The sequence below is a fragment of the Poeciliopsis prolifica genome, unplaced genomic scaffold (assembly GCF_027474105.1).
Source record: "Poeciliopsis prolifica strain line A6 unplaced genomic scaffold, Auburn_PproV2 SCAFFOLD052, whole genome shotgun sequence".
NCBI classification, from domain to species: domain Eukaryota; kingdom Metazoa; phylum Chordata; class Actinopteri; order Cyprinodontiformes; family Poeciliidae; genus Poeciliopsis; species Poeciliopsis prolifica.
In genome coordinates, this window is record NW_026562427.1 from 922,791 (window position 1) to 948,149 (window position 25,359).

The 25,359-nt window shown below is 39.3% G+C and overlaps 1 protein-coding gene across 3 annotated transcripts in view; it reads right to left on the reverse strand.

Annotated features, from left to right (window-relative positions):
* cdk6 (cyclin-dependent kinase 6) overlaps positions 1 to 17,484 on the reverse strand; it is a 40,766-nt gene extending 23,282 nt beyond the window's left edge. The window contains exons 1-4 of one of the 3 annotated variants that reach the window (XM_055058925.1): positions 17,271 to 17,484; positions 15,944 to 16,336; positions 9,921 to 10,056; positions 3,711 to 3,878 (exon numbers count right to left, since the gene is read on the reverse strand). In XM_055058925.1, coding sequence (XP_054914900.1) covers positions 3,711 to 3,878; positions 9,921 to 10,056; positions 15,944 to 16,167 — 528 coding nt within the window. In that variant the 5' untranslated portion in view covers positions 16,168 to 16,336; positions 17,271 to 17,484. The other 2 variants (XM_055058927.1, XM_055058926.1) reach the window with 2 other exon arrangements.
* Between the last annotated feature and the right edge of the window lie 7,875 nt (positions 17,485 to 25,359).

Sequence of the window (25,359 nt, forward strand, 5' to 3'; positions counted from 1 at the left end):
GGTCTTCCTTTCCTTTCCTCTCCCCATTGGGGGTGCGGGGGGGGAAATACGACATGATCGGTGACTGATGCAGGAGGAGCCATAGGTCACCCGAAGCAGCACCAAAGCTCCGCTCCGACATTTTTAATACATACATGCAAATGCTGACCACACACTTTATCAATGACATCTCAACAAGCAGCCATGTGGCTGGGTGAGAAAGCTAATGCATTGCAAAAAGAGAAGTGTTGGTATCTCATCAGCAGAAAGAGTAACGGCGCTACTTTCAGTTCGCGACACTGGAAAAAAAAAACATTAAAAGAGCGGGTGAGGGACTCTTTGATATCTTCATGCAAATGATTCCTTCAGCCATCTTGTCATTCTAAAAGCCCTAAATGAATCACTTTGAAAGTGAGAAAATCGCCCAGTTCGCTTAAGCAACAGCAGTTCTCCAAAGCCCATCTGTCTGCCAGTAACGGTGGCTTTAGGTGACTAAATAAGTAACTGCTGGTCTGTTGGGCAAAGGGGAAGATCCTCTTAAACTGTGCGTATTTGTCTACATACACACAGCGCGCAGTGTAGATTAGGTGCTTTTATTAGCAAAAGGAAACAAAGAACGGGTGAATGGAGATTTGTGTGTGTGTGTGTGTGTGTGTGTGTGTGTGTGTCCGGTTGACAGGGGGATTCCAGACGCAGGAACATTCATCTGGAACCAAAGATCCCATGCTCACATTGCAGTGCTCTGCGAATACACACATACACACATGCACACGCACGCACACACGCACATGGATGCGCACACGCAACCATCTAATTTTTGTGGCTCAATCTGTAAAACCGAGGAAGGAAATGAGTATGTGAATGAGTGTGAAAGCACATTTAAAAGTGCAGTGTGGTGTTTAAGAGTAGTTTTCGGGACTCGCTATCTTGTTACTTCGACCTGATGGTGAATTCCCGGGGAGGTGTTTAACCAGCAGCAAAAAGTGTCCCCGTCTAGTCATAGACAAAGCCAATGAAGACTTAACCCTTTAGTGAAACCACAGGTACAATGATGACTGTGTAACACATATGTAAATTCAATAGTAAACCGTGTGCTCCCCTGAATCTTAGCTGTGAATCATCAAGCGTGGTGACAAATTATAGAAATACTTGACAAAATACATAACTCAATCAAAAAAAAAAGACCTTTGTAATTCAGAGAAATTTTGATTTGCATAATTGACTGGAGTCTTGACTAAAACATAAAAAAAAAAAAAACACTGATTCTGACATTTTGAAAACTTGTCAAATCAGCAAGTTTCATCTTCATAAAATAAGAACTTCAAGTGACATTTTTTTTCTAAATGACACTAAATGCTGATTTAACTGTTAAAAATGCATATACACCCTTGTAGGTTTTTTGTGGAAAAATGGGCCATCCCTCCCTCCCTCCCTCCCTCCCTCCCTCCCTCCCTCCCTCCTCCCTCCCTCCCTCCCTCCTCCTCCCTCCCTCCCTCCCTCCCTCCCTCCTTCCATCCCTCCATCCCTCCATCCCTCCATCCCTCCATCCCTCCATCCATCCATCCATCCATCCATCCATCCATCCATCCCCTTTGTACGGAGACACAGGACACACACACACACACACACACACACACACACACACACACACACACACACACACACACAACACCACACACACACACACACACACCACACACACACACACACACACACACGCCTCCAGGCTATTTCGACACGTCAATTAACCTATCAGAAATGTTTTGGACTGTGGAAGAAAGTTTTCCTCTGTGTTGAAACTGTGGCCACAATTTTTTTTAAAACACCAAACAAAAAGTGAGAAAAGTAACTACTGCAGATATGAATTGTCAGGTTTTCCTTTCATACTCACTTACGTACGATTCCAGCTGCTCAACATTTGACAGAAGGCCTTCTTTCTTGCTATAACGGGGGAAGCACTTTTATTTTCTGGAAGCTTTGGAAGTTTCAGTGTATTGTCCTGACATTATTTATTGGTACCCCAAGGAGCAATGTGCAACTAGCCTTAAAATAAATCAATCTTTTATTGCTATAGCATAATCTTGGTGTAGAGTTAGTCATGTTTTGGACCACTAACCTGTTGAAAGAGCTAATGATGCTTCATTTTCAATTCATCAGCAGTTTCCAGTGGAGTTTGATTTAAAAGCTCCTGTTATACAAAGTTCAGGATCCCATCCACGGTTACAGTTTACAGGGAATTTGTTAAAGAAAAAGGCCCACAGCATCACAGATCTTCCACTATGTTTAACACTGGCTATGACATGCTTTCCTAATAATTTCTTTGTTACTCAACTAGATTGAAAAATCAATCTGGCCTCTTCTTAAATATCCAGTAGAGTTTAACAAACTCACAATAAGAATGATTTCCCCTGGTAACACTCTAAAATAGCCAGTTTATGAGTAGATGGTGTGTAATAGAGAGTTGGTGACCCCAAGATGACCTTTTCTGCAGTCGTTTGAGTTGTCAAGATTTTTTTTATATATATACTTATTTTTAAAAAATATATATTTTTAGGGGTACCAGAAATTTCTGGATAAAGTCCAACACTGTACTTTCCTATATTACTGAGTCAACATGTGAATATGCTATCATAATAAAATATATCTTAGGACTTTTTACAAATCTTTAACAGGGCAGCTATAAATATGTCCAGGACTTTCTATCAACTCAAGTTGACATGGAGTGCCTGACACCTTTTAAAAGAGCAGAGATGACAAAGTGTTTCAATGCACTGGAACAGATGGGAGTGCTAAGAATAAGTGTAAAAACGAACAATTATGGTGTAAGTTCTACACAATAAATTTTATATGTTATATAAAATGCATTGAAGCTTCTCTTTAAAATGTGAGAACTTTAAGGAGTATAAATACTTTTGCAAGACGCTGAATGTAAATTGTTTGACATGTTGAACTAAAAGAGCCTGGATAATCTAGATATGTTCAACTTTGTTGGAAGAGTTGTAGTAAGGTCCAGAAGATTTTTATTGTTTGTTGATGTTACAATTGGTGACACTATTTTTTTTTTCAGGTAAGAATCTTCTGTGGCTGCCCACACTCATCTTCAAAGTCACTTCTCTCTTCCTTCAAAGTTCTTCCAATGACTCTTTTCAGAGTCTCTTTATATATTATCAGGTCATCAGAGCCTGGAGTGCAACAGTTAGGCATCAAAGGGCCGACAGTGGGAAGGGAGGGGTGTTTGTCTCTTCTCGTCTGTCCCATTCCTCTTTGCAACAGCCTCCGAGGGACTGCTGAAGCAGGCCACAAAGGAAGGGAGGGGGGTGCCTCACTCTCACTTTACACAGAGAAACCCGATCATTTGGCAGAGCTCTTATAAGCTGTTCTCTGATGATGCTCTGGAAGTGCCAACCTTAACACATTAGACATTTTCTAATTCACATGTGGAGGTGTCCGAGGGAAAATCAAAAAAAGTTGCCCGAAAGGATCCGCTCTTTGTCAAGTGTACAAGTGAAAGCAAGTATTAAAGTAAATATTTATTATTTTAAAACTTGAGCTCAATTTCATGTTTCCTTTCAATCAAAAAGTGACTGCACAGATTGATAGTCTGGAGGGTAGCAACTTCTATATCCTTGAGCGTTCCTATTTTAAGGTCCTAACCAGAGAAACCACACAGTTGTTAGTCATGGAATGCTTGGTTTGATAACATTTCTGTTCAGACAGCCAAAGAAACCTACCACTGATGTGAGCGCCATCTGGAAGCTGTAGATGCGGGCTAAACCAAAGTCTGCCAGTTTGATCTGACCTGCACTGGTCACCAGAATATTCTGAGGTTTCAGGTCACGGTGAACCACTCGGTGCGAGTGCAGAAAGTCCAGCCCCTGAAGCAGCTGGTACATCATATCCTGCGAGTCAACAAGATGAAAGGAGAAAGTAGACAGGATTATGGCTTTTACAAAGACACTTAAAAAAGGAGGTCATTAAAAACAAAAATACAAAAAAACAAACAAACAAAAAAAGACTCTTGGATAGTTTTTTACTCTGGCTTTCTGTCAGTTTTCTGTGCATGGCAGCCATATTGGATTTAAAGTCATGGTTAGTTGGAAATTAACCTTTTCCACTTGAATTGTTGCATCTTTATCTAAAAGATGAAGTGCCAAAGGCTCCAAATGTTTCCTTTTTTTCGTGACCCGGCAATATGGTGTTACTTAGAAAAGTTAGTATGTACTAGACTGGTAATTATAAGTTTTAGAACCACTATACTAGTCTATGTTTAAGGTTCACAGCACACACCAGATGTTTGGTGTTAGATAATTGTTTACATGTGCAGGTTTGAGTGACTCAGTGTGAGCTGTTCAATTTGAATGCTAGCAACAGGTATCTTCAAAAACCCTCTGAAACAATGTGGTTTCTGCTGTGCAGCAAAGTATTCAACAACAAAACGGCCTGACAGACAACAACCTAACCTGTGAACTTCAAAATAAAAGCTGAGACAGTCTGGGAGTGAGAGAGTTAACGTGAAGAGGCCCGTGTCTTTTCTCATCGACTGTGGCAGATGTTTGATAACTGACACACACACACATACACCAGCGTCAGAAAGAGGCCCCTGCTTTGTGCAAGCACAGATCTCTGTTACTAAGCAGCTGTCCTTCTTTAGTTAATTGGTGCTTGCTTTCTTTATATGCCCAAAACCTGACCTCAAACGGCTGTAGCATAGGCACCACATTTATGGCGAACTTGCCGAGTTAACTGTTGTGAAAACGAATGAACAGTGTCGAAACTAGCTCAGACTTGTCCTTTTGAAACCGAAATACTCTCAAACAGGTCCAGCACCTATAAACAAATAAGTTATTACAGGTAGTTTTGACAAAGCAAAACCAGAGAGTTCAACCGATCTCTTGCTCTCTCACAGTCTCTGTAATCTGCTTTTGTTCAAGAAACACATTCTTGCTACAGATGTACACCCCGTAAACCACCTCAAAGCTCCACATCGAGACCCCACAAGTGACATGGACCTGAGCCCACAACTCTATTCAGTAGCCCACCAGCTGGCGTGTGAGTCAAAGGAAAGGGGTCTGCGCACTCAAGCAAAAATGATCAGCAAATGGTACTGGGCTGGCTGCTGTTTTGGCCACACTACACAACTCTGGATGTGATGATTGTCGTGCTGCTGTACACAAACAAACAGAAAAATGCGATATCTGTTATCGTATGTGTGTTTTTGTGGGGAGAAAAGGGATCACTGGTCTGTGCGCTAGCATGTGCGTATGTATGACCAAGGACAGGATGCAAAAACAGACCTTCCTTTCTGCATCTCCATCCAGCCATGACCCACAGAGAAGGCCAACAGACAGACAGGGCCATAGGACGGAGGCAGGCAGTTGGTCACTTTGCATGCATGTGTGTTTGGGTGTGTGTGTGTGTGTATTATTGGGGGCTGACACAATAGCATTCCCCCACCCATCAGTTCCTCTCTCCTTTAAATAGTCATTTTACCGTGCTTCCTTTCAACAGCATTTCCTCGTAAACACTAATTATCTCATGAGTGTGACTCTTAAATGTTAACAATCCAAGTTTTCCTGCCCTTCTTTAAAGAATCACTTACAGTGCCTTGTATAAGTGTTTCTATCCTTTCCGCTTTTCCACATTATCCCATTACAACCACAAACTTCTCTGCCTTTTTTATTTTTTTTTTGCATATTTTGGTATTGCGATAGACAAACAAAGTTGTGCATTATGAACTGCAACAATGACCCTAGTCAAATGTCTTCTGGCCTCCCAGAAATTTTCTCCCAGGATTTCTCCTTCCATCTTCCTGTGACCGGCCTCCCTGTCCCTGCAGAAGAACCCCCACATAATGATGATGACCCCACCATGTTTTACAGTGGGGATGGTGTGTTCACAATGAGACGAAGTGTTAATTTGCAATCATGCATAGCAATCATAAATCTGTTTGTCTGTGTTCGCTACATGGCTTGTGCTAAACTCCAAATGGCCTTCTTTGACCCGCTTTCTTTTGGACAATCTTCCACTAAGGACAGATCTGTGAATTGCACAACTATTATGCAGATTCTTTCACCTGAGATAAGAATTTCTGTGGCTGCCTCTAAATTATCACGTAACTTTTGACTGTTTCTCTACACAATGTTTTTCTGTCAAGTTTTAGATGGACGACCAAGTAATGGTACATTTGGGGTCTTGTGAGATGTTAAAACCTTTTAAAAAGTTTTAGAGTTTGGTTTACTTTAGACGTTTTCACAGCTTTCTCCCCTAGCCAGTCTAGTGTGTTCCTTTGTCATCATGATGATGGTTGTTCATTTATGTCCTCTAAAAAACCTTTGATGCCATCAGACCTGTAGTTGTACTCATATTAAAATGTACAGGAGTGGACTGAATTTACTAATTAGGTGACCTTAAAAGACAGCTGGTTGCATTTTTAATAGGTATCAGAACAGAAAGCATTGAGCACAAATTAATTCAACGCTTCACAGATTTTCATTGTAAGCATTTTGTCTACTTTGTGTAGTCTGTCATGTAAAATCCCAACAAAACATAATGAAGCTGTCATTGTGTAATATTGATTACCTACTATGTTATTGATATTATATCTAACAGCATGGTGAAAGGTAGAACAATATTTGCTTCATCTGATGTGGATTTGTGTTTAAGATCTTAAACATCACGAATGGGAAATAAAAAATAGGAACATCATTAGACTCTGAATAAATAAAAAGAGGAACAGCATTTAAAAAAAATAAAAATAATGATAATAATAATAATAAAAAGTCAGCTCACTGCAAGAATCAGTCAAAACATGGCTTTTGGAGGTCCCCTCCTTTTCTGATGCAAATGTACCAGAGGCAGCCATATTGTTTATTGTAGTTTGGCACAATATAGGACATCTGCCGGTTAACGTTAGTGTAATTCCCTGCCCATGCTTCATTAACCTCCCCCATCTCTGGCCCACAGAGTGTGGAAGCTTGGATGATGGTAGCCGAGGAGGGTGGGTGAGACCCAAGCGCCGGCCCGGCTGAGGAGAGCCGAGCATGGGGCAACCCGGCTGCTTGATGTCCTTCCAGCTCATTTGATTCCTGGAGGAGGGCCTCTTTCATCAATGACCATGTGGTGGGTCTTGAGTCTGAGTGGGTGGTGGAGGATGGGGATGCTGAAGTGGACAAACTGGGCCGATGTGGGGGTGTCTCTTGTGGAGGATGGATGGATAGATGGTTTTGAGGAAAAGTGTGGCTGTTCTTTTTAGTTTCGGGCTTTTGGCTCAACAAGTTTCTGGAGTGAAAACATGTGCACATATTCAACACTGAAACTCAAATAGGGACTAATAGGATGGCCGGGTCAACAATATGTTGTCAGATGGTACAGCCAAGTGCAACTAAAGTTGTTTGGGAGGGGTTAGAGGGTAATGGGGTCATGTTCAGGTCAGTATGCAGTGTCCACTCTCCTAGAAATAACAGGACTGTGTCTATGATGTGCCGACACTTCTTGTCCTTTTGTCTTCTTAAGAGTCCAGATAAACAGATGCTGGGAGAAAGCACAAGGAGGTGGGTGCCTAATGAATCTTCATGCTGCAAAGGCAAGTTGTCTGATCGTTCCTTGGTGCTTAAAAATCTTCCTTGAACTTCTCCCAAACTGAAATAGTATGAATGCATGACTTTTTTACAAAATGGAAAACTACAGTGTGTCATGCAGCTTGGGACTGCAATGATAGGGTTAAGAAAAAAGGCAGGATTGAATCTTTTTTTATTTCCCTTCCTTCCTTGTGCCATCTTCCTTCCCTTTTTGTGTTGATTGTATTGTGAAGATTAGATTTTGGTCTTAAAGCAGAACAGTCAACTTTTGTCCAACTCCCTTAAAAACAGGATGTCCAGAGGTGTTTCACCCTTTTTACCACTGATTTGACTATGACAGAACAACTGTAAGCCCTTCAGTGTACAGTAAAAATTTTGCTACTGCATAGATCATTAAGTGTCAAAAATAACTGTAGATAAAACTAACATTGTTTTTGGACACAAGATTGTTGTGCCTTGTGGATCCAGAAATCCCCAAGTGGTTCAATAAGTTGCTTCAGGCATAAAACTACATTCAAGAAGCAACTTAGTGTGCTTGCATGGTCATACACAGAGCAACCATACAGACCTAAACCAATCCTTTCTAAATGAGTGCTGTTGTAACATCTCAGGACGGGGTACATGTTTGTTGCTAATTTCAGCTTCACAGTATGAGTTATCGTTCCTGAGGAGAGCATTGATCTGATGACTGTGTCTTCAAAGGTCCATTTCTGCTTTATTGCGCTTTAATGCAAAAGTTATACAGTAAGGGAAGGCAAGTTTAAAACGTCCACGTTGTTCAAGTTGAACCACATATTTTACTGGCATATATCGATGAATGTTAGTTCATAATTGGAACAAACAAATTTCTTTACACAGTTTTCACATTTTTGCAGAAAGCCTTCGCTGCAGAAAATGTCCTCAGCATCATGCTGACACCGTCTCGTTTCACCATAGTAATCATATGTTCAAGGTGATGTGCAAAGTTAATTTTCTACGCAAGCAAATTGTGTTTTGCAGGTAGTCATATATCTCCTACATGGCTTATTAAAAAATGAAAAAGGGAGTACTTCCATGTTGTGTTTATTTTAGACTATGATAGTCTTCCTATACTTTTTATATCACTGCAAGATTTCTGGGATTCATGATTGACATTTGTTCTGTGAACGGACTCTCATAGGAGTTGTGGACCCCAGGTTTTCAATTGCGCCATATTCTTTCCTGCTTCAATTGATTGACTGAACAGTGCTTATGAAGAGCTTAGAAATTTTTAATAACGTTGTATAACTTAACCTTGCTGTAAACATCTCCACATCTTCATCCCAGAGCTGCCTGGTGTGATCCTTCGTCTTTGTTATGCTATTTGTTCAGTAATGTTTTCAACAAATTTATAAGGCCCCCACTGAACAGTGGTATTTATATTGAGGCCAAGTTACACAGAGGGCCATTGTGATCACAAAAATCAACAATAAACTAATACATTCAAAGAGACTTCGCATCAACAATTGGGATCAAATTTGGTTTAAGCCTCTGGCGTAAGCCAGCTGAATCATCTGCACTTAAACAACATTTCTCCCTGACAGAAAACGTTCACACATAAACCTGGCCCTCAGGTGACAATCGGCGGTTGCTGTGCTGCTAGAACGTCTCCAATTTAAATTTGACACTCCGCACTTCCCAGGCCTCTTCATTCAAACATAAATAATATTAATTTCCAATATTGTTTGGGGCACATCTGCAGACCTCAGGGGGAGAAACCTGATAAACAAATGTTTAAAAGGGAGGAAGGGGATTTTTGTCAGAGAGGCCTAAATAAAAGAAGACAGTAATTGAGAAAACAAGATGGAGGCGAACTCACTTCCGACCTTTCAGCAACTTGTAAGTGGAAACCTCTTAAATGCGTTTTTTTTTTTTTTTTGACAAAAGAGCAAAGATTTCCTTTTAGGTTTAATAAAACTGTTGACAAAAACATGATTCTGACTGATCTACTTGGTAATCAGTACAAAAGTAACTGTCTTTTAATTGTTCTGTCTCCATCTGTAAGAAAGTTGGCGGGCAGAGTCAAAATAGAGACTGAAGGGAGCCTCTAATTTGGAGTCCATCTGCCGCATGTGCTAGCCTTCCAAACGCGATGGTTCTTCTGATGTTAGAGGAAGTCATTCATGTCTGCTATGACTTTGGTCAAGAAAAATTCTCAGAACCAAAGAGACATAGCTGTGTTCAACCAGAGCTGCAGCCACAGGGGATTAGCCCAAAGCTGCTTTTATACTTCAAACGGAAACAGCGTAGTACTTTAAATTGGGTATCAGCATAACTGTACATCTTCGCTGATGTTCAAACAGGTGTAGCCCAAATGTTACAAGGTTCTAACAGACGGTGGTTTACCTTAATGGTCTCAGGTGGAACGCCGGGGTCAGGAGCCTTCTCCAGGTATGTGGTTAGATCTTGATCCACATGCTCAAACACCAGCGTGAGCTTGGTTTCTCTGTCAGTCCGAGAGACCGTGCAGACATCAAACAACCTACACCAAGAGAATAAGGGGATAATAATCACTGACCGTCACTGCCATAAGGTTTCTACGTTTTTTAACACAACATTTTCACCATGAAAGTGAGATCACTGTGAAACCACATATTTAAATATTTTGTAGAACGCAATCTTTTTTTCTTAACTATACAAAAATAAGTCAATCTTTACCTGTTTTTGGCCAATTAGGATTATTAAAGTAAGTTCTATTTTTCAAAAATTCAAATATATAAACTCGTACTTATTAACACCAACTCAGGTGTTAATTAGAGTGGAGGCAGCATATGTTATAAGTGTTTTGCTGGAGGAGGGAATAGTACTTTTAGCCACATACAGGACATCATTAGGAAATAATCTTGTGTTGAAATGTGTTCACATTAAAATATTAGCACAGTAATCAGTATTTCATCATCAAACATACAAAGATCAAAGACTGAAAGGAAGATGGATGGACAAGAACAGACAGCTAAACCGATAAACAAATAGAGAGATACTGACAGGCTTTGTTCAACTATTAATCATTAAAGTATCCCTCAGATTAAATATTAGTCTTGTTATTCATTTAGAAAAAATCTATCTTAAAAATTTATCCTCCTAATCAAAGAACAATCTTATTGAATAAATGAAAAAATAAAGAGATTTTGGTACATCTCTCAAGTTAATTACATGTATTAAATGATTATGTTTATTATTATTCCCACTAAGTTCTTATTTCCCAGTTACTAAAAAAAAAAAAAAAGATATCACGTAAAGATTTATGATTGGGAGTGAACACTGAGATTATAAGGTTTCTGATTTTTCTCTGGAGTTTGCATTTAAGATTAACGGAATTAAAAAAAAAGTACTCCAGCCAATCAAGGACTATATGAGTCACATATTTGCAATAAAGTTATAGAAAACATTATAAGATGTTATGGCTTATGCTTTATGTAAAGAAATCAGCCTGGAAGTGGAAGGGATATGCAATCTAAGTTCTAAAGTCAGGAATCGAAAATATGAGATTAATGAGACAGTAGTATCTCACTGCAATAATAAACTCACTGGAATTTTGTATGTAATGGAGCTAATCCAAGAGTTCAAAGTGGTGGTCATGTGACTGGACAAAACAGTAACCGATTGGTCGACAGTAACCTTTTAAAAGATCTGTCTGACTCTTGACTTTCTGTTGTATATTTCACTGATTCTGATGATGATGCAGTGATTTTGCAAACATATTAACTGTCCAACCTTACAGATCGGTGTTAGAGGCTGGACATGTTTTTACTACACATCCAGCCTAAGCCAAGAATCCCGATTATGTCGGCAGACCTGCCAAAGCCAGCTTTGATGAGAAGCTGAGAAAAAAAAAAGCTACCCAGTATGTTCAACTCAAAGGGTTGGGGACTATAAACAGCATTCCTCACCCAGCGCTATGACAACTCCTCAAACTCTGAGTAGTCTAGAAAAGCATGTCTGTAGCTACAGCAGAACTGGGAACTTGCACCACAACAATACGGAGGATGTAAAACTGAATGATGGATTCATATCTGACATCTTGTAGCTTATAGTTTCACTAAACATCGATAAAGTCATCTTTCTTGTCTGCACAACAGCATTGAAAGTACTTCTGCATTGACTATACGTATTCTCTTTCCACCCATACATCCACGACTTGTTGCTTCTCAGTTGATCTGTTTTCTCTTTCAGATGAAGTCACCAACAAAGCAACTGAAAAAAGAACTTTTTCTTTAAGGTGGGAAATACTGTTAGGTCAGTGTATCCATCTTTTTAATGTCTGATCTGTCTTTTAAAATCCCCATTCAGTCCCAGCAGATGTCTGCTCACACTGAGATGAGTTTTGCTGGAGGTTTCATCATTTTAAGAGAGCGACATTCCTTTTCACTGTCACCACATGCTTAACCTGGAGAGCGAGAGGCTGCAAAGGCAGAGACTAAGATAACTTTTTACCAGCTGGGATAAAGTAGATCTAGCTGCAGTGCATTGTGACGGGATCAAATGCATGCAGCTGAAGATAAATTTAGGTTGCATATGACCAGACTGCACTGATCTGACACAGTGATGCACAAATAAATGTAATTGTTACTAATTTGAAATCATTTTGAGTTGGGTCATAGTAAACAGCTCATAGTATTGTTAGTATTGTTTGATTCCCCAAAATCAGAATAAGCAAGTCAGAGCTTAAAGTGAACCAGAAATTGGTATAAGTTGATAAAAGCAACTCTTTATCTAATATAAACTACCATTTGAATTTATTAGATGCATTTGCGACATCTCACAACAGTGTATTAAATTATATTTGTTTTTCAATCTGACTGGGTAACTAAACGGAACTATGACACAAAATTCTTTATCATATAACGAGGCAACATATGGGTCCCATAGTCAGAGCATCGGGATCAATGGAGTCCAGAAAAAGATGTGATTTGTTCAAGGTATTAGTGCTGAATGTGATGTCATTCTGGAAGGCAAACTCCTTCTGTAGCGCTGGGGTTAAACGCCCCTCACAGCTTGGTTGTTGGAATACAATGGAAGCTCTCAGCAGACTCTGAACATATGGAATAAATAATGGACCTCATTACAAACATCCAGGGTTTGCCTGGACTCCCACACATGCCCCACAATGCATTTTTCCAGTCCTGAAGTACAGGACAATCTTGACAGGTTAGGGCACGAGAACTTCTGAGAAGCCTTTAAAAATCTTTCGTAGGTATACAAAATGTTCAATGTATAATTGAGCATGCAAACGGAGAAACATGCTGTTGCTTAATCTGACTGATTTATTGCAAATACGTCGCTTGGTGTGTCTGTTGACCTAATAGGACAAAAGCCTCCATGGTATTAGTAAAATAAAAGCCTACAATTATCCTCCAATGTTTACGGATACATTCGAGATTTACTGTTGGAGGCACAAGGCCACCAGCCATGCCTCTGAAACATTCATTTAGAACTTCCTCTCCAATCCCACGGCACTTAATATTCCACAATAAAACAAGCACAAGGTCAGACCTTGGCCTGTGCCAATGTGTGACGCAGTATCTGACTACTGCCATGAGAACGAATAAGACTGAAAGCAAATGACATCTGTTTGGAGAACAGACAAAAACTAAGCCATCAATTGCTGTTATGCTGCTCCAATAATCATATCTATTTCAATTAGAGTCGGGTTTGTAGAGTCAAAGCTCAGGTCCTTTATTTCCTACTGCTACTTTTTCAAGGAAATATCACAAAAGTAACATGAATGCAGTCTGTATGCAGAAAGAAGTCAGTTTTAGTGACGCAAACTGTGGAGATTTGCAACGATCAGTTAAACAACAATATTTTTGCAGCTTTGCCAATTACATTCCTTCTTTTATATCCGTGCATTGGCAGTTCACCTCTTCGAGCTTCCCTTCTATTTATGCAAATAAACAAAGTTGTATCCATGTGAATAACTATTGTACCACAGGTTACTTTGTTGTTTAGTATTTTGTACAAATTACTGGGATCTGGGGAGTTATATAGAATTTTGCAACTGTTGGCATCTTTCCAGTTTGTTGGCTTTACATTTAGAATGCACTAAATGTAATGTAATGGCTTTACGATGTATTTGCAGAGCCTTAAGGGTTTTTTCCAAATGAGAAAACCTGAAAAGCATAGTAGAGGTTTTTCAGTGGCAACATGCAGGTGTTTGAGGCGTGTGCCAACAAACAGGTCTTCAAAACTAGTTTAGATGCAAATGGGGTTCAAACAGCCAATTTACAAAGGTGTGAAATGGAAACTTGAGACCAGCACTGCATACGACATGGAAATTTGCCCCTTGAATAGAAAACATCCAGTCTTCAGCTGATGTCAAGTCACACAGTCAGTATTTGGAAAATAGACTGACTGTCAAGTGAAAAAAGTATGTTCTATTCAGAGTAGACCTTTCAGAACAGTTGCAGGCTAGAAGCCACATCATAGTGTAAGGTTTACTCTGATACCCCGATTGCCTTCAAAAGTCACATAATCAGTAAAATAGAGTCTACTTACAGAATGCTTAATCTTATCTGAAGACAATTGCAACAGGTTGAGCCTTCACACAACGTTCTATCTGTCATATGAAGTTAGAACGTGAGGTTGGCAGCATCATACTGTGTAGACACTTTTCTTTAACAGTGACTGGCAGAAAAGAGGAGAAAAGTTCAAAAACAACATCTGTAAAGACTTGAAACTGGGCTGCAGGTTCACCTTCCATTAGGTCAGCAACCCTAAACATAAACCCAGGGCAGAGGTCACACTGGACTTTTTTTCACTGTCATTTTGATTGACGGGGTCAAAAAAATCCTGTCATAACCTATTTTTTTAACTTATTAATTTGTTATAATAATGACATATTCAATAGCAATTAGTTTTCATCCAGTTTAATGCTCAACCCGAACACGCTGAAAAGAGAATCCACGTCACGTCATCCCACATCAAGAAGACGAATGCAGAAAATGTTTTCTCCACAGTGACAAAAAACCCCCAAAACATTTACTGTCGTTCCAGTAACTATAAACAATCAAATTAAGTTATTGTACTCAAAATATGGACAGTTGACATGCTGTGGCCTAAGCACACAGTCTTACAATGTCCTCCTGGTCTGCATTGACCTGAATTGTGCATCAACTTGTGCATATAATCAAATGTCTCAAAGAGGATTTCTGCAGAGACAACGCTCATAAGGTCTTGGACTTTTGCCTTGAACAGACGACGTCTCGTTTTGATGTTCTACAGGCTGAATCTTCGCTCTGCTCACACACCTGAGACTGGAATTACAAGCAACACTTCAAAGTTTTAAAATCAGGGAACATTTCTTCAACTGAAGTGATCAGAAGGCGACAAGACCCTCTGAACGAGCAGTTCCTTGATCCCCCAAGAACTTGCTCCTTCTGCATCGGTCTGTGAACTGTAGTGGTCACAGACTCACTCCGAAGCCTCAAGCTAGACGTATTGAGTGTGGTGTCCAGGACAGAGATGAGGCTCTCATGAGGATCTGTTTTGATTGCTTTGGTTACCTAAACTCTGCGCATACAGTTAAAAACGTGTTCCTTGTCTGTACCAAGTGGTCAGGGGTGTGAATTGTAATCTGTCAAAAATGACAGATGGCCATCAGAGTTTTTTTTTTTTGTCATGGCTTAAACCCCTCCCCCCAAAAAAATAACAGTTAAAGATGGAAAACATTTGGTTAATGAGACCCCTGTACCAAACATGTTCACGTCTTTGAGTGATTCGAAGTCAAACCCCGAATATGTGGCAAGACTTGCAAACCCATATTATCGTCTTCATGAGTGTCTTAGTAAAGAAGATTAGCCAATAGTTTTACAATATATGAAAAAAGCTGGTAGAAACCTACTGCAAATGCATGCCACACTTTTCAGATTTGCATTCACAAAATGCTTAGAGAATCACGTATTGTTTTCCTTTCACTTCTGGATAATGTGTGGCTGTGATTTGATTTCTCACATACAATTCTTCCAAAGGTATCAATAGTATAACACAATAGTGTTTGTGTTAAAAAATGGCATGAATGCATCTGAACAGTGACGCACATGTACCTTGCTGTTTAACTGGCTGTTGTTGTTTTTTTTGCATAGAAAAACTGACAAAGTTGGACTTCTCCTTCGTAACATTCAGTGCAGACATCCCACAAAGGTCATATGAGACCATCAAAAAGGAAGTAGCGTTCGTCTAGTGTTCACATGCAAACTTTCCTCCCCCTCAAATCCCCAAACCCCGGACCCCTATTAAAGCAACATGCAAACACACACACACACACACACACACACACACACACACACACACACACACACACACACACACACACACACACACACACACACACATAAACAGATAGACCAGTACCCACCTCCCCACTCACTCACCTGACAACATTGGGGTGCTCAAAGGCCTCCAACTGCCTCAGTACCGCCACCTCCCGGATGGTTGAAAGAGGCATGCCCTCTTCCTCCGTCTGGACACGAACTCTTTTTAGGGCTACAAAGCGTCCCCCGTTCTTCAAATCCCTCGCCTTGTACACTTTCCCGTATGCACCCTCTCCAATCTCGGCCACAGGCTCGTATTGCGTACCGACACTTTCTTTGTCCATTTTTGCTGGGTTTTTGTTTGTTTTGGGGTTGTTGTTTTTTTTGTTGATGTTCTTTTTTCTCTCTTTCCTCCCTTCTCTCTTGTTGAAAATGTTACGGGGAATCCCGGCGAGGGTGACGAGCTTTCTTCACAAAGGCATACTCACAGAATATAGTTGGCACATGCAATGCCTAGACGACAGAGACACACAGATGGAGGAAGAGACCATCTCTGTCACATTTGGTGAAATCAAGCTCTAGGTGGGCTTTAACAGGACTGTCATCATGTTTTTATTCGGACTATCGGGGGGGAGAAAAAAAAAACCGACCCTCCGCTGCGTTTCCCAGCTTCCACTCCTCCTCCTCCTGTTACGCATTACAACTCCTGTCCTCCTACTAACAGAAAATAATAATAATAACAATAAAAATAATACAAATCTAAGTAAGACACCTTTAGCTCACACACCGAGGCAGTTTTCTTTTTCTTTTGCGTTAAATAAACCGTCTCGAGCACTTTTTCTTTATCAATTAACGCCCGCGTGCGGAGTTGCAGAACTTCTGTTCACGTGCGTGTTCACTTGCCGTCCCAAAAAATTAAATAAAATAAAATAATCCACAACATTCAAAAACATGGAAAACGCAGGAAAAGACACCGAACACGGGAACGTCTAGCTCTGAAAAACGGACACGGACGCGACTGTCCAATGTCCGTCCGTGAAAGTTTCTGTTTTGAGGAGAAGCCAAACTGTGAGCACGTGCTGCATTGTTTTAACTTCCTACAGCAATAGTCCATTTAAAACGCACCAAAAACTCGCTTTTGCGGCCTCGAACCGCTTTAAATGCGTGAAACAGTGTGTCTGCTGAGTTTTGATCACATTTCCATGAGCTTTCCTTGCTCCCTCGAATTTTTTCTAATTTATCTGTGCGCGCACCCTGATATGAGCCTAATAAAATGGCCCGAATTATAACAGATTTGTAAACATGCATGTAAACTTTGGGACGTTATTGTTAGTGAAGTGTTTTGGTTTTTAGCATCAGACAGCCGTTCATTGAAGAAATCCTGCAGAAATATCAGCGACTATTATTCTTATTATTATTATGACTTTTTTTTTTTTTTTTTTTTTACCTTATTTATGGCAGTCAGTAAAATGTGGTGACGTCGGCATGCCCAGTGAAATGCTGAGGAGGCATTCGGGTCTCGCATAAAACTGCTCCATCAAACGCATCCCTGTCCACTTTCCTCCATGCGGGGGCCACACAGGTAGTTGACGTCGCTGGCTCTAACCCCCCATTCCTCAGACTGCACCAGCCCCGGCAGAGGACTCTCAAACAAGCGAGGGGAGGGTTGGACGAAAAAAAAAAAAAAAAAAACTTGCGCATAGACACTCTTTGCAGCTTGAGTGGAAGGAGGTGTGGAAGGGAAAAGGGGTGTGTAGGATTGCTTGGTGGGTGTTTGGTGAACGTGGTGGTGGTGATGGTGTGTGGGGGGCGAGGGATGGGGGTCACAGGACAAAGGCAAACGCGTGATGTAGCCCTCCAAAAACCACGCTCCTCTCTTGCTTCTTTTCTTGTCTTGCGCATATCCGCGGATGGGCCCATGCAGCCGCGGCCCCGCACGCCCGTGTGAGCTACGTCTTTGGCTGGCTTTCCCACGCCGGCTGAATGTGGCCTGACCCCCTTCAGAGAGGTTTGACACGGAGCGGGGACATTTCCGCATTCCTCCGCGACTACAAAGGCACACCGCCTCCTTTTTGCTCGCCCTCGGCCTCCTCAGTGCTTTGCCATTCACAGTGGCCCCCTTCCCTGGGTTTTGTCCCCCCCGTGTCAAAACCGGGAGCACCGCAGGGAGCAGAGGGTGGGGAGGGGGCAGAGGAGGAGGTGTATTGGAACCACCGGCCACACTATCTATCTGCCTCAAAGCGCTGATGAACTTTTTTTTTTTTTTTTTAATTTTTTTATGATTATTATTCAAGGCGCCTGCGGGAATGCAATGTGACAAGCTCGCCCTAAGATGGTCCTGTGGGGGGTCAGGTTCAAGGCCCGGTAGTTTGATCTGTGGCGGGGGGAGGGGGGGGGGTCGTGATGCATGACTCCTGATAAAACAAAATGTTAGAGTTCAACCAGTGAATCAGTGAAACCGTTTATTTAAAATTCGTGAGGAAAAATGCATGTAAATTTATAAATTAAGATTGTTCAGTAAATAAGTTCCACTCAGTTTTTAAGATGTGAACACTGGGGAACGTTTCGTAATTATTATTATTATTATTATTATTATTATTATTATTATTATTATTATTATTATTATTAGTGTTGTTCTCTTGACATTATTTTAATGACATTATTTTCTGGACAAAGTATGCCTCCATTTATAATTAATTAATTAATTAATTTGTTGTTCAATTTTGCTCTCAGTTCATACGCATAAGATTATTTTTGTGTTGCTGTTGCAAAATTATCAACAGAGCTCAATTTCTAAACAAAATAATTTCATCAGTAAGATGAATGAAATTTTTTTTTTACATGCAGGTTATAAAGTGAGGCAGGAGGAAGCTTATTTTGGAATATATTCCATTTGACTTTCGTTCTCTTTGGATGTTTATGGAAGCCCTTCTTGGACGCTGCTGGAGAAAACATGTCCGCCATCTTACCTCGAGCATTTATTAACTCTTAAACTTGGACTTTAAAATGATGAAAATGTATGAGCCCCCTTACTTTCTTTGTCTTTTCTCTCCTCTAGACTGAGCTTTTGTTTTGTGCTGTGTTTTGTTCTTAAAAATGAAAATTAATAAACATATGTAAAAGAGAAAAAAAAAAACCAAAGCAGTCACAGTATTTTAAAAGCTGGAATTTCTCTGTAAGAAAAAACAAAAAGAAAAAAAAATTTGAACCATCTTTTAATTTTCAGTTTTGTAATTTTATATTTTTTTATTTTGTAATTATCCCATAAATTATCTCCCAACAATTGAGAAAAAAAATTGCTTAATATGAAAGATAACCAGACATTGTCCAAACTCATTAAACAACTGAACACATCCAGTCAGTTTAACTGTGTAATATCATTTATTGGAAAAAAAAAATAAAATAAATAACCGAACAATTAATTATTGTAACTAATAACTTAAACTTTTTCACCAAACCATCATGTTGCTAAACGTAGAGAGTAAACAATAAAATATGGTTCTCTAGGGCAGAACACAGCCAAATACCATCACTGTAAACCCAGCAGCTTCAAACTGGCATATGTAATAATTAAGTGTTGCTATTTACAAATACTTTGTCTTTAATCATCTGCCTTAAAATAAATAAAAAGTTACCCATTCAGATTTGATCAATGCCAAATATACCTTGTCATAAATACAATAACTTACATGCAGAGAGTCTGGTTTGAAGGATTAAAGGATCCAAAAAAATTACAATCAATTGCTTTTCTTGGTCCTCCTTCACAGGAGATTCATGACCACTTTTACAGTCATCGGGTTTGCCTTCTAAAAAGAAAGAAACCAAAAATAGATCTGGTTTTGATTATGACACAAATGTTACAGAAACCTGCTAAATGTTGTGTAACAAAAACCTTTTCCTTGATGACAACAGCTAAGAAGTCCTGTTCATTGGTGACCATATTTTCAGGTTTGACTATAGTTAAAGGGAGATGTAAATTTAAAGTCTTGCTCCAGTACAGGAACTTTCTGAACTTTTAGTGACTTAATGAATTCAATTAAAATAGAGCTCACATAGAGACCAAAAGCTCACCTGTCCTTGCTGAACCCCATGCATGACAAATGATCGCAGTTGACATCTTCATTTAAATTCTAACCAGAATGTTATGGGATTTATGAGGAATAAGCGAGAAAGCTAAATTTAAATAGAAATAAATTGAATAGCTAATATTTAAAATATTTTTTACAGTGTTTGTCCCTCCATAAGCATAGCCTATCAGGCAAACATACAGAAAGGAGGGGAAAAAAATACTGTTTTCATTTCAACATTTATCGACAATAAAGAGTGTTCATCTTTACTCTAAGGCTCAACGTCTAATTATGCTAGTAAATCGATCATCATCTTATCGCTATCGCTAATTTATCCTTTTTTTCTAGTTTATAATAATTTTGTATGAGTTTGAGCAACTGACACTGACTCAATTTAACAATTTTAAAAAGTGTTCTTAAATCATATGTCTTGCTTCTGTGTTAAATAAAATCAGCTGAGTCATTATGATATACTATATTTGATGGTTATTCAAAAATATTTTCATTGAATCATTTGTTACCAACAAAAATACGTCCACATAGAAAAAAAAAAAATCTAAAAAACACAAATAAATGTTATCAGCTACGTAGTAGGAAGCAAATTTTTATATAGACTATTTGTTTATCTTGAATATTTTAAGGAGGTTGTAATAATCATTCTCTTTAATTTTAGTTGATATTGTAGTAGTTTTAGAAAATGTCCTTGTGAAAAATAATAAAATATGAGGTAATGGTATTTTTAAAAATATTAATTAATAGGGCATTTTAATTGTATTTTTATCACTTAGGTAAAGACTCAATTTGATATGATTATGATATAATTTTTTTGTTTTATACAATTTAAAGTTGTCTGGGAAGTTCTTGACAAACTTTTTACTCTCTCTCTTTCTGGACACGGTTTAGACGTGACAAGGCTTGATGTCGGATTATCCCAATAAAAGGCCAATTACAGGCGTGTAACCAAGCCCCATTATTGTAGCTTCATTGGAAGGCATGCATTAGAGAAGCACAGCAGATCAGAAGAATGTTGTTTCCCTGCCCCAACACTGCGGTTTTCATACAAACTCCTCTTTTATGTCGTTTGCAGAGTCCGCTTATTTCTACCGAACATGTAAAACAAAGAGGATAATGACGTGGAAGTCTTTGCGGCAAACTCTCATGCCCAACTTTTTTTGGGCTACCTTCCCCCCCACCCAAAATTTAAAAAATTTCCATCACAAAAGACTAAATATAGACAATACCATGGGGACCAATTACTGTAAAATGGGGCATTTACATTTTTTCGTTATTATTGTTCATGTGAAATCAGCTCTGAAAGCCATCACTCAGACTGCATATATTACCAAGCATACATCTGATCTGGCAGGAGAACAAACCAATTAGATGTGTGGAGCAGCAGCGAGAGACCTCAGACATTTACATTGTAGAAGAGAGTGAAACTGTTTTGCATAAACCCTCACAGCAGTGATCACTTGTTCAGTAACTGGTTTTCCCATGTTTACCTTGATGGGACTCATGTAGGGATTTTTTTTTTTCTCTTGAAAATATGCAGGAACAGGGTGGTCCAAATTGAGAACATCCTGCACTGGGAATTGCATAGTTAGAATATAACTTTATGTGCAGTCTTGCAAATTTCTTGAAGTGCAAAGTAGTTTCCTGTCCATTCATTTCCCACAAACAGTACACAAACGTTGCATCAAAGTAAGAGTCATACCACTTCAGCATATTTTACTCAAGCAAAAGTAAAATATAACCATCTAAGTAATTACTCAAGTAAGCGTAAAACAGCATTCTGCAGAAAGGGTACTCAAGTACAAAATAGCTGATTAATAACTAATCATAACATCTGATTGAATATTTTAAAATGTTGTAATTATTCAGACAATAAATTGTTTTTTGCAATTTATATTAGTTTGAAGACTAAAATGAGAAACAAAAGTAAAATAAACAACATCATCACAAACTAACACTTTCAAAAAAAAAAAACACTTTTCCCCCAGACATTTTACTCTGGTCAGAGCAGCAATACCTCACAATAACATTACTCAAGTAAAAAGTAAAAGCATTATGTAGTAAAGTACTTCTAAAAAATCCACCTCTGAAGAGAACACAGTCATTTTTTGCTTCATCATAGCCTTATATTCTCTATTCAGAGATTTGGGAAGATCTATTAACATAATTCTGTCATCATGATCTGAGCATGGTGAGAACATTAAAGCCAGTTAATCTGGATTTTAAAGCAGGAGTCGTTGCTCAAAGATGGCCTCTTAAAGCATGTTGGGTTTTTTCATCTTTAACACCTGCATAGGGGGAAAGAAAACAAGGGGATAAGTAACTAAAAGCTCCAGTTAGTTCTATGTAGCTATAGTTCTGCCGCAGTGTTGGAAATGTTCTAAAATGCAACCCACATGCACAAAACATTACCTTACTGCTCTAACATTATTAATAAGAATTGTATACAATACCAGCTTCTTAAATATTCTCTGATAACAATCACTTTATGGAGAATTGGGATAAATGTCTCTTCCTTTGTGAGAGTTCGTCTGAAGATTAAAAAAAAGGCTTTGCAATTCTGATTGTTAAAATTCTTCTATGCACTTCATAGTAGCAAAAATAAGTGAGTTTATAAGAGTCTTTCAAAGTGCCTGGCTGTAAATCTTTTTCTTTATTAATACCTGATTATTCCTACTAGTACATCCTGTGCAAGATAGTTACAATAAGTCCAAAAAATACAGTATATTGTAAGGAGGCTCGCCATCATTGGAGGATCTTGGAGTAGAGCCACTGGTACATCTTGTCAAAAGCCCTGAGCTGAGATGCAATTTTAACACTTGTTGCCAACTTTTTTCTTTTCTTTCTTTTTAAAGAAACAAATAAAAACGGGAAAAATTGACTATTTTCCAGTCTTTTTTGTTTCAGAATAGGGAAGGGCAATTTTGTGACAGACATTTTGTGGTGGTTAAAATGTAGATATGTAAAAGAGTAAAGCAGTGCCAAGGTCTCCTGAATGCCCTGTGGTGCTTAGCACCATTGAGTTTCATCTTGGTTCTTGTACTTTTGGATCACAATGATTTATGTCCTATCTTCACTGAACTATCCACTGATTGATATCATGAAGACATTGATTTGGTGAAAATTAGTCAGAGGAATAACCCTTGAGTAAACCCACAATTATTGTTTTTATCTGTAAGACAATAATGTTAAATAGATAACACTGTTATAAGCCGAGCACAATAATAAAGGAGAACAGTGACTGGTTTAATTCACCCGGTGGTGTCTAATGTTTTAATGTCTTTGAATTGCAATGCAGAAAGGATTGCTTACTATTCAACAACAGTTAGTTTAACTTAAGTGACTGGTTTAATTGGACTAAGCTATAAAAAGTACCAACATGGCTACACATGTGAACTACATTAGATAAACACTTTCAGAGTGTAAGTGGAATGACATGCAAGTTGCAGCATGGCCCAAAAGGTTTGGTACCTTCGTCAAAGCATAGTTGGAATGCCATTTGATGGAGACACACCTTTCAATCTCTATGCAACAGTATTAAGACAATCTGTTCTTCTGCTAAAATGATTAATAAGTTGATTAAGTACCAACTGAATGATAGCCACCATCTTTAACCTGGACAGGTCTACCTGTTCTGCTTGTTCAGCATGTGGAGGTAGATGAAGCTTCATTGGAGCAGACAGACAGTCTGCATATCGCAGGAAGAAAGTGAATTGAATATTGAATGTTTGCTCTGGTACTTGCACTGGACTTCTGTGTGTTATTTTATTAAATACACAGTAGATAGATGGCTCTTCAGACTTCACAATCTTTGGACAAAACTGATAAATGCTTGGTGGCTTTGATTAGCTGGGGAGCAAATTGTGGATGTCACTTTGTCAAATGTGTAATAAGGCAATAACAAATATCGAAAGGCAAGAGATTTTCCGAAAGTCGACAAATTTAGAGACCAGCGCTTCAGCCAAGCTCTGCAAAACACAATGCAGGCCACCGAATGACAGGAAGCACAAAGAGGCTCACTTCCACCATTAACAACACTGTGAAAAAAGTCTGAAAACACAAATTGCATGTAGAATAATCAACTTTAATCTTGTTCTCGCGCCAAATTGGAAAAGAATGCAAGAAGTTTCTTGTGTTTCAATGCAGTTCTCACTTTGCAAATGTGCATCACTGATGTGTCTGTGTGTATCTGTATGACTGTGCTCATGCACATGGCAGCTGCTGACCAGCCTGGCCAAGAGAGAATTACAGCTCTCCCATGGGGGGGATGATAGAGGCCAACAAGGGACAGGTGACTCCCAGTCTGTCCCAGATCTGCTTACTCCCGCTGCCCACACACAGCAGAGGATCTACATGAATTCAGAAGGAGACACTGACTGTAGGGCCGGTCCACAGCATCCAAACTAAATGGAGGGGGACGTCCATGCTCCGAGGCATTGGGTAGTGATAATAAGCAGATGTCTTGAGGCAAACAGCTGTCACACCTACAGGGAAAACCGATAGGATGTGTGATATCTGACGCCCTTTCAAGTTTCCGATGCCATTGTCTGGACTCACAGGCATCACTTAAGCTTACGGTAATCAATGTTTGGAATATCAAGCATCACAATCAGAAAGTCCTGACAGTTACTCAATGACTATGTTTTTGTATCTCTGGCTTGTTCCTTCTTTTTTTTTTTTTTTATTATCCCTCAGGATGAAGCGCAGAGTGTGCCACAAGCCCCTTCTCTCTTCTGCTTCGTCCTGTTCGTCTCCCCACCACCGGCCCCCCAGACACAGGCCTCTTTCTGTTGGGGCATCCCCATGGCAACCTAGCCACTAACTTGAGGAGGCGACATAAAACCTGCTCTTTTAGGGGACACAGGAACACCTGCCACCTCGGGCAACGGGGAGGGCCGGACTGGACGCGCAGCAGCGACGTGCGGACGCAGCCACATACAAATGCATGCAGTCACATATTCAGTGGTGAACAGAGAGTCAGTGTGACATTCAAATGAGACCTAACATCTGCTCCCCTTCAGAAGCTAGTTTATCTCCTTCAGGAAGACCGGGGCTGGGTGTGTGATTTCCTTACCTGTTTTTTTTTTAAAAACAAATAAAGTACCAACAAGAGAATGTTGAATTGGTGTTTGGTGAAATGGTCAATTTGAAATATTGTTAGAGTTAATATAAAATCATTTTTAGTGTCCAGTAAATGATGTTTTGTCCTTCTCAGGAAGTTAAATGTTCATTTTGTGGCCTTTTACGTCTCTTATTTAAAAAAAAAAAACCCAACCAAACAAACAAACAAAAATCAGATAATGGTAAAAAGAACAATAATCAGAACAATTTGTTTTGTAAACTGTTAGCCTTACTTTTGCTGTAATTTTGTAAATGCAACTCATTCCAGTTAGGTCTGTCACTTTAATAAATACAAAGATGAGTTTAAGGGGAAAAAAAAGTAAATAAAGCATAAAC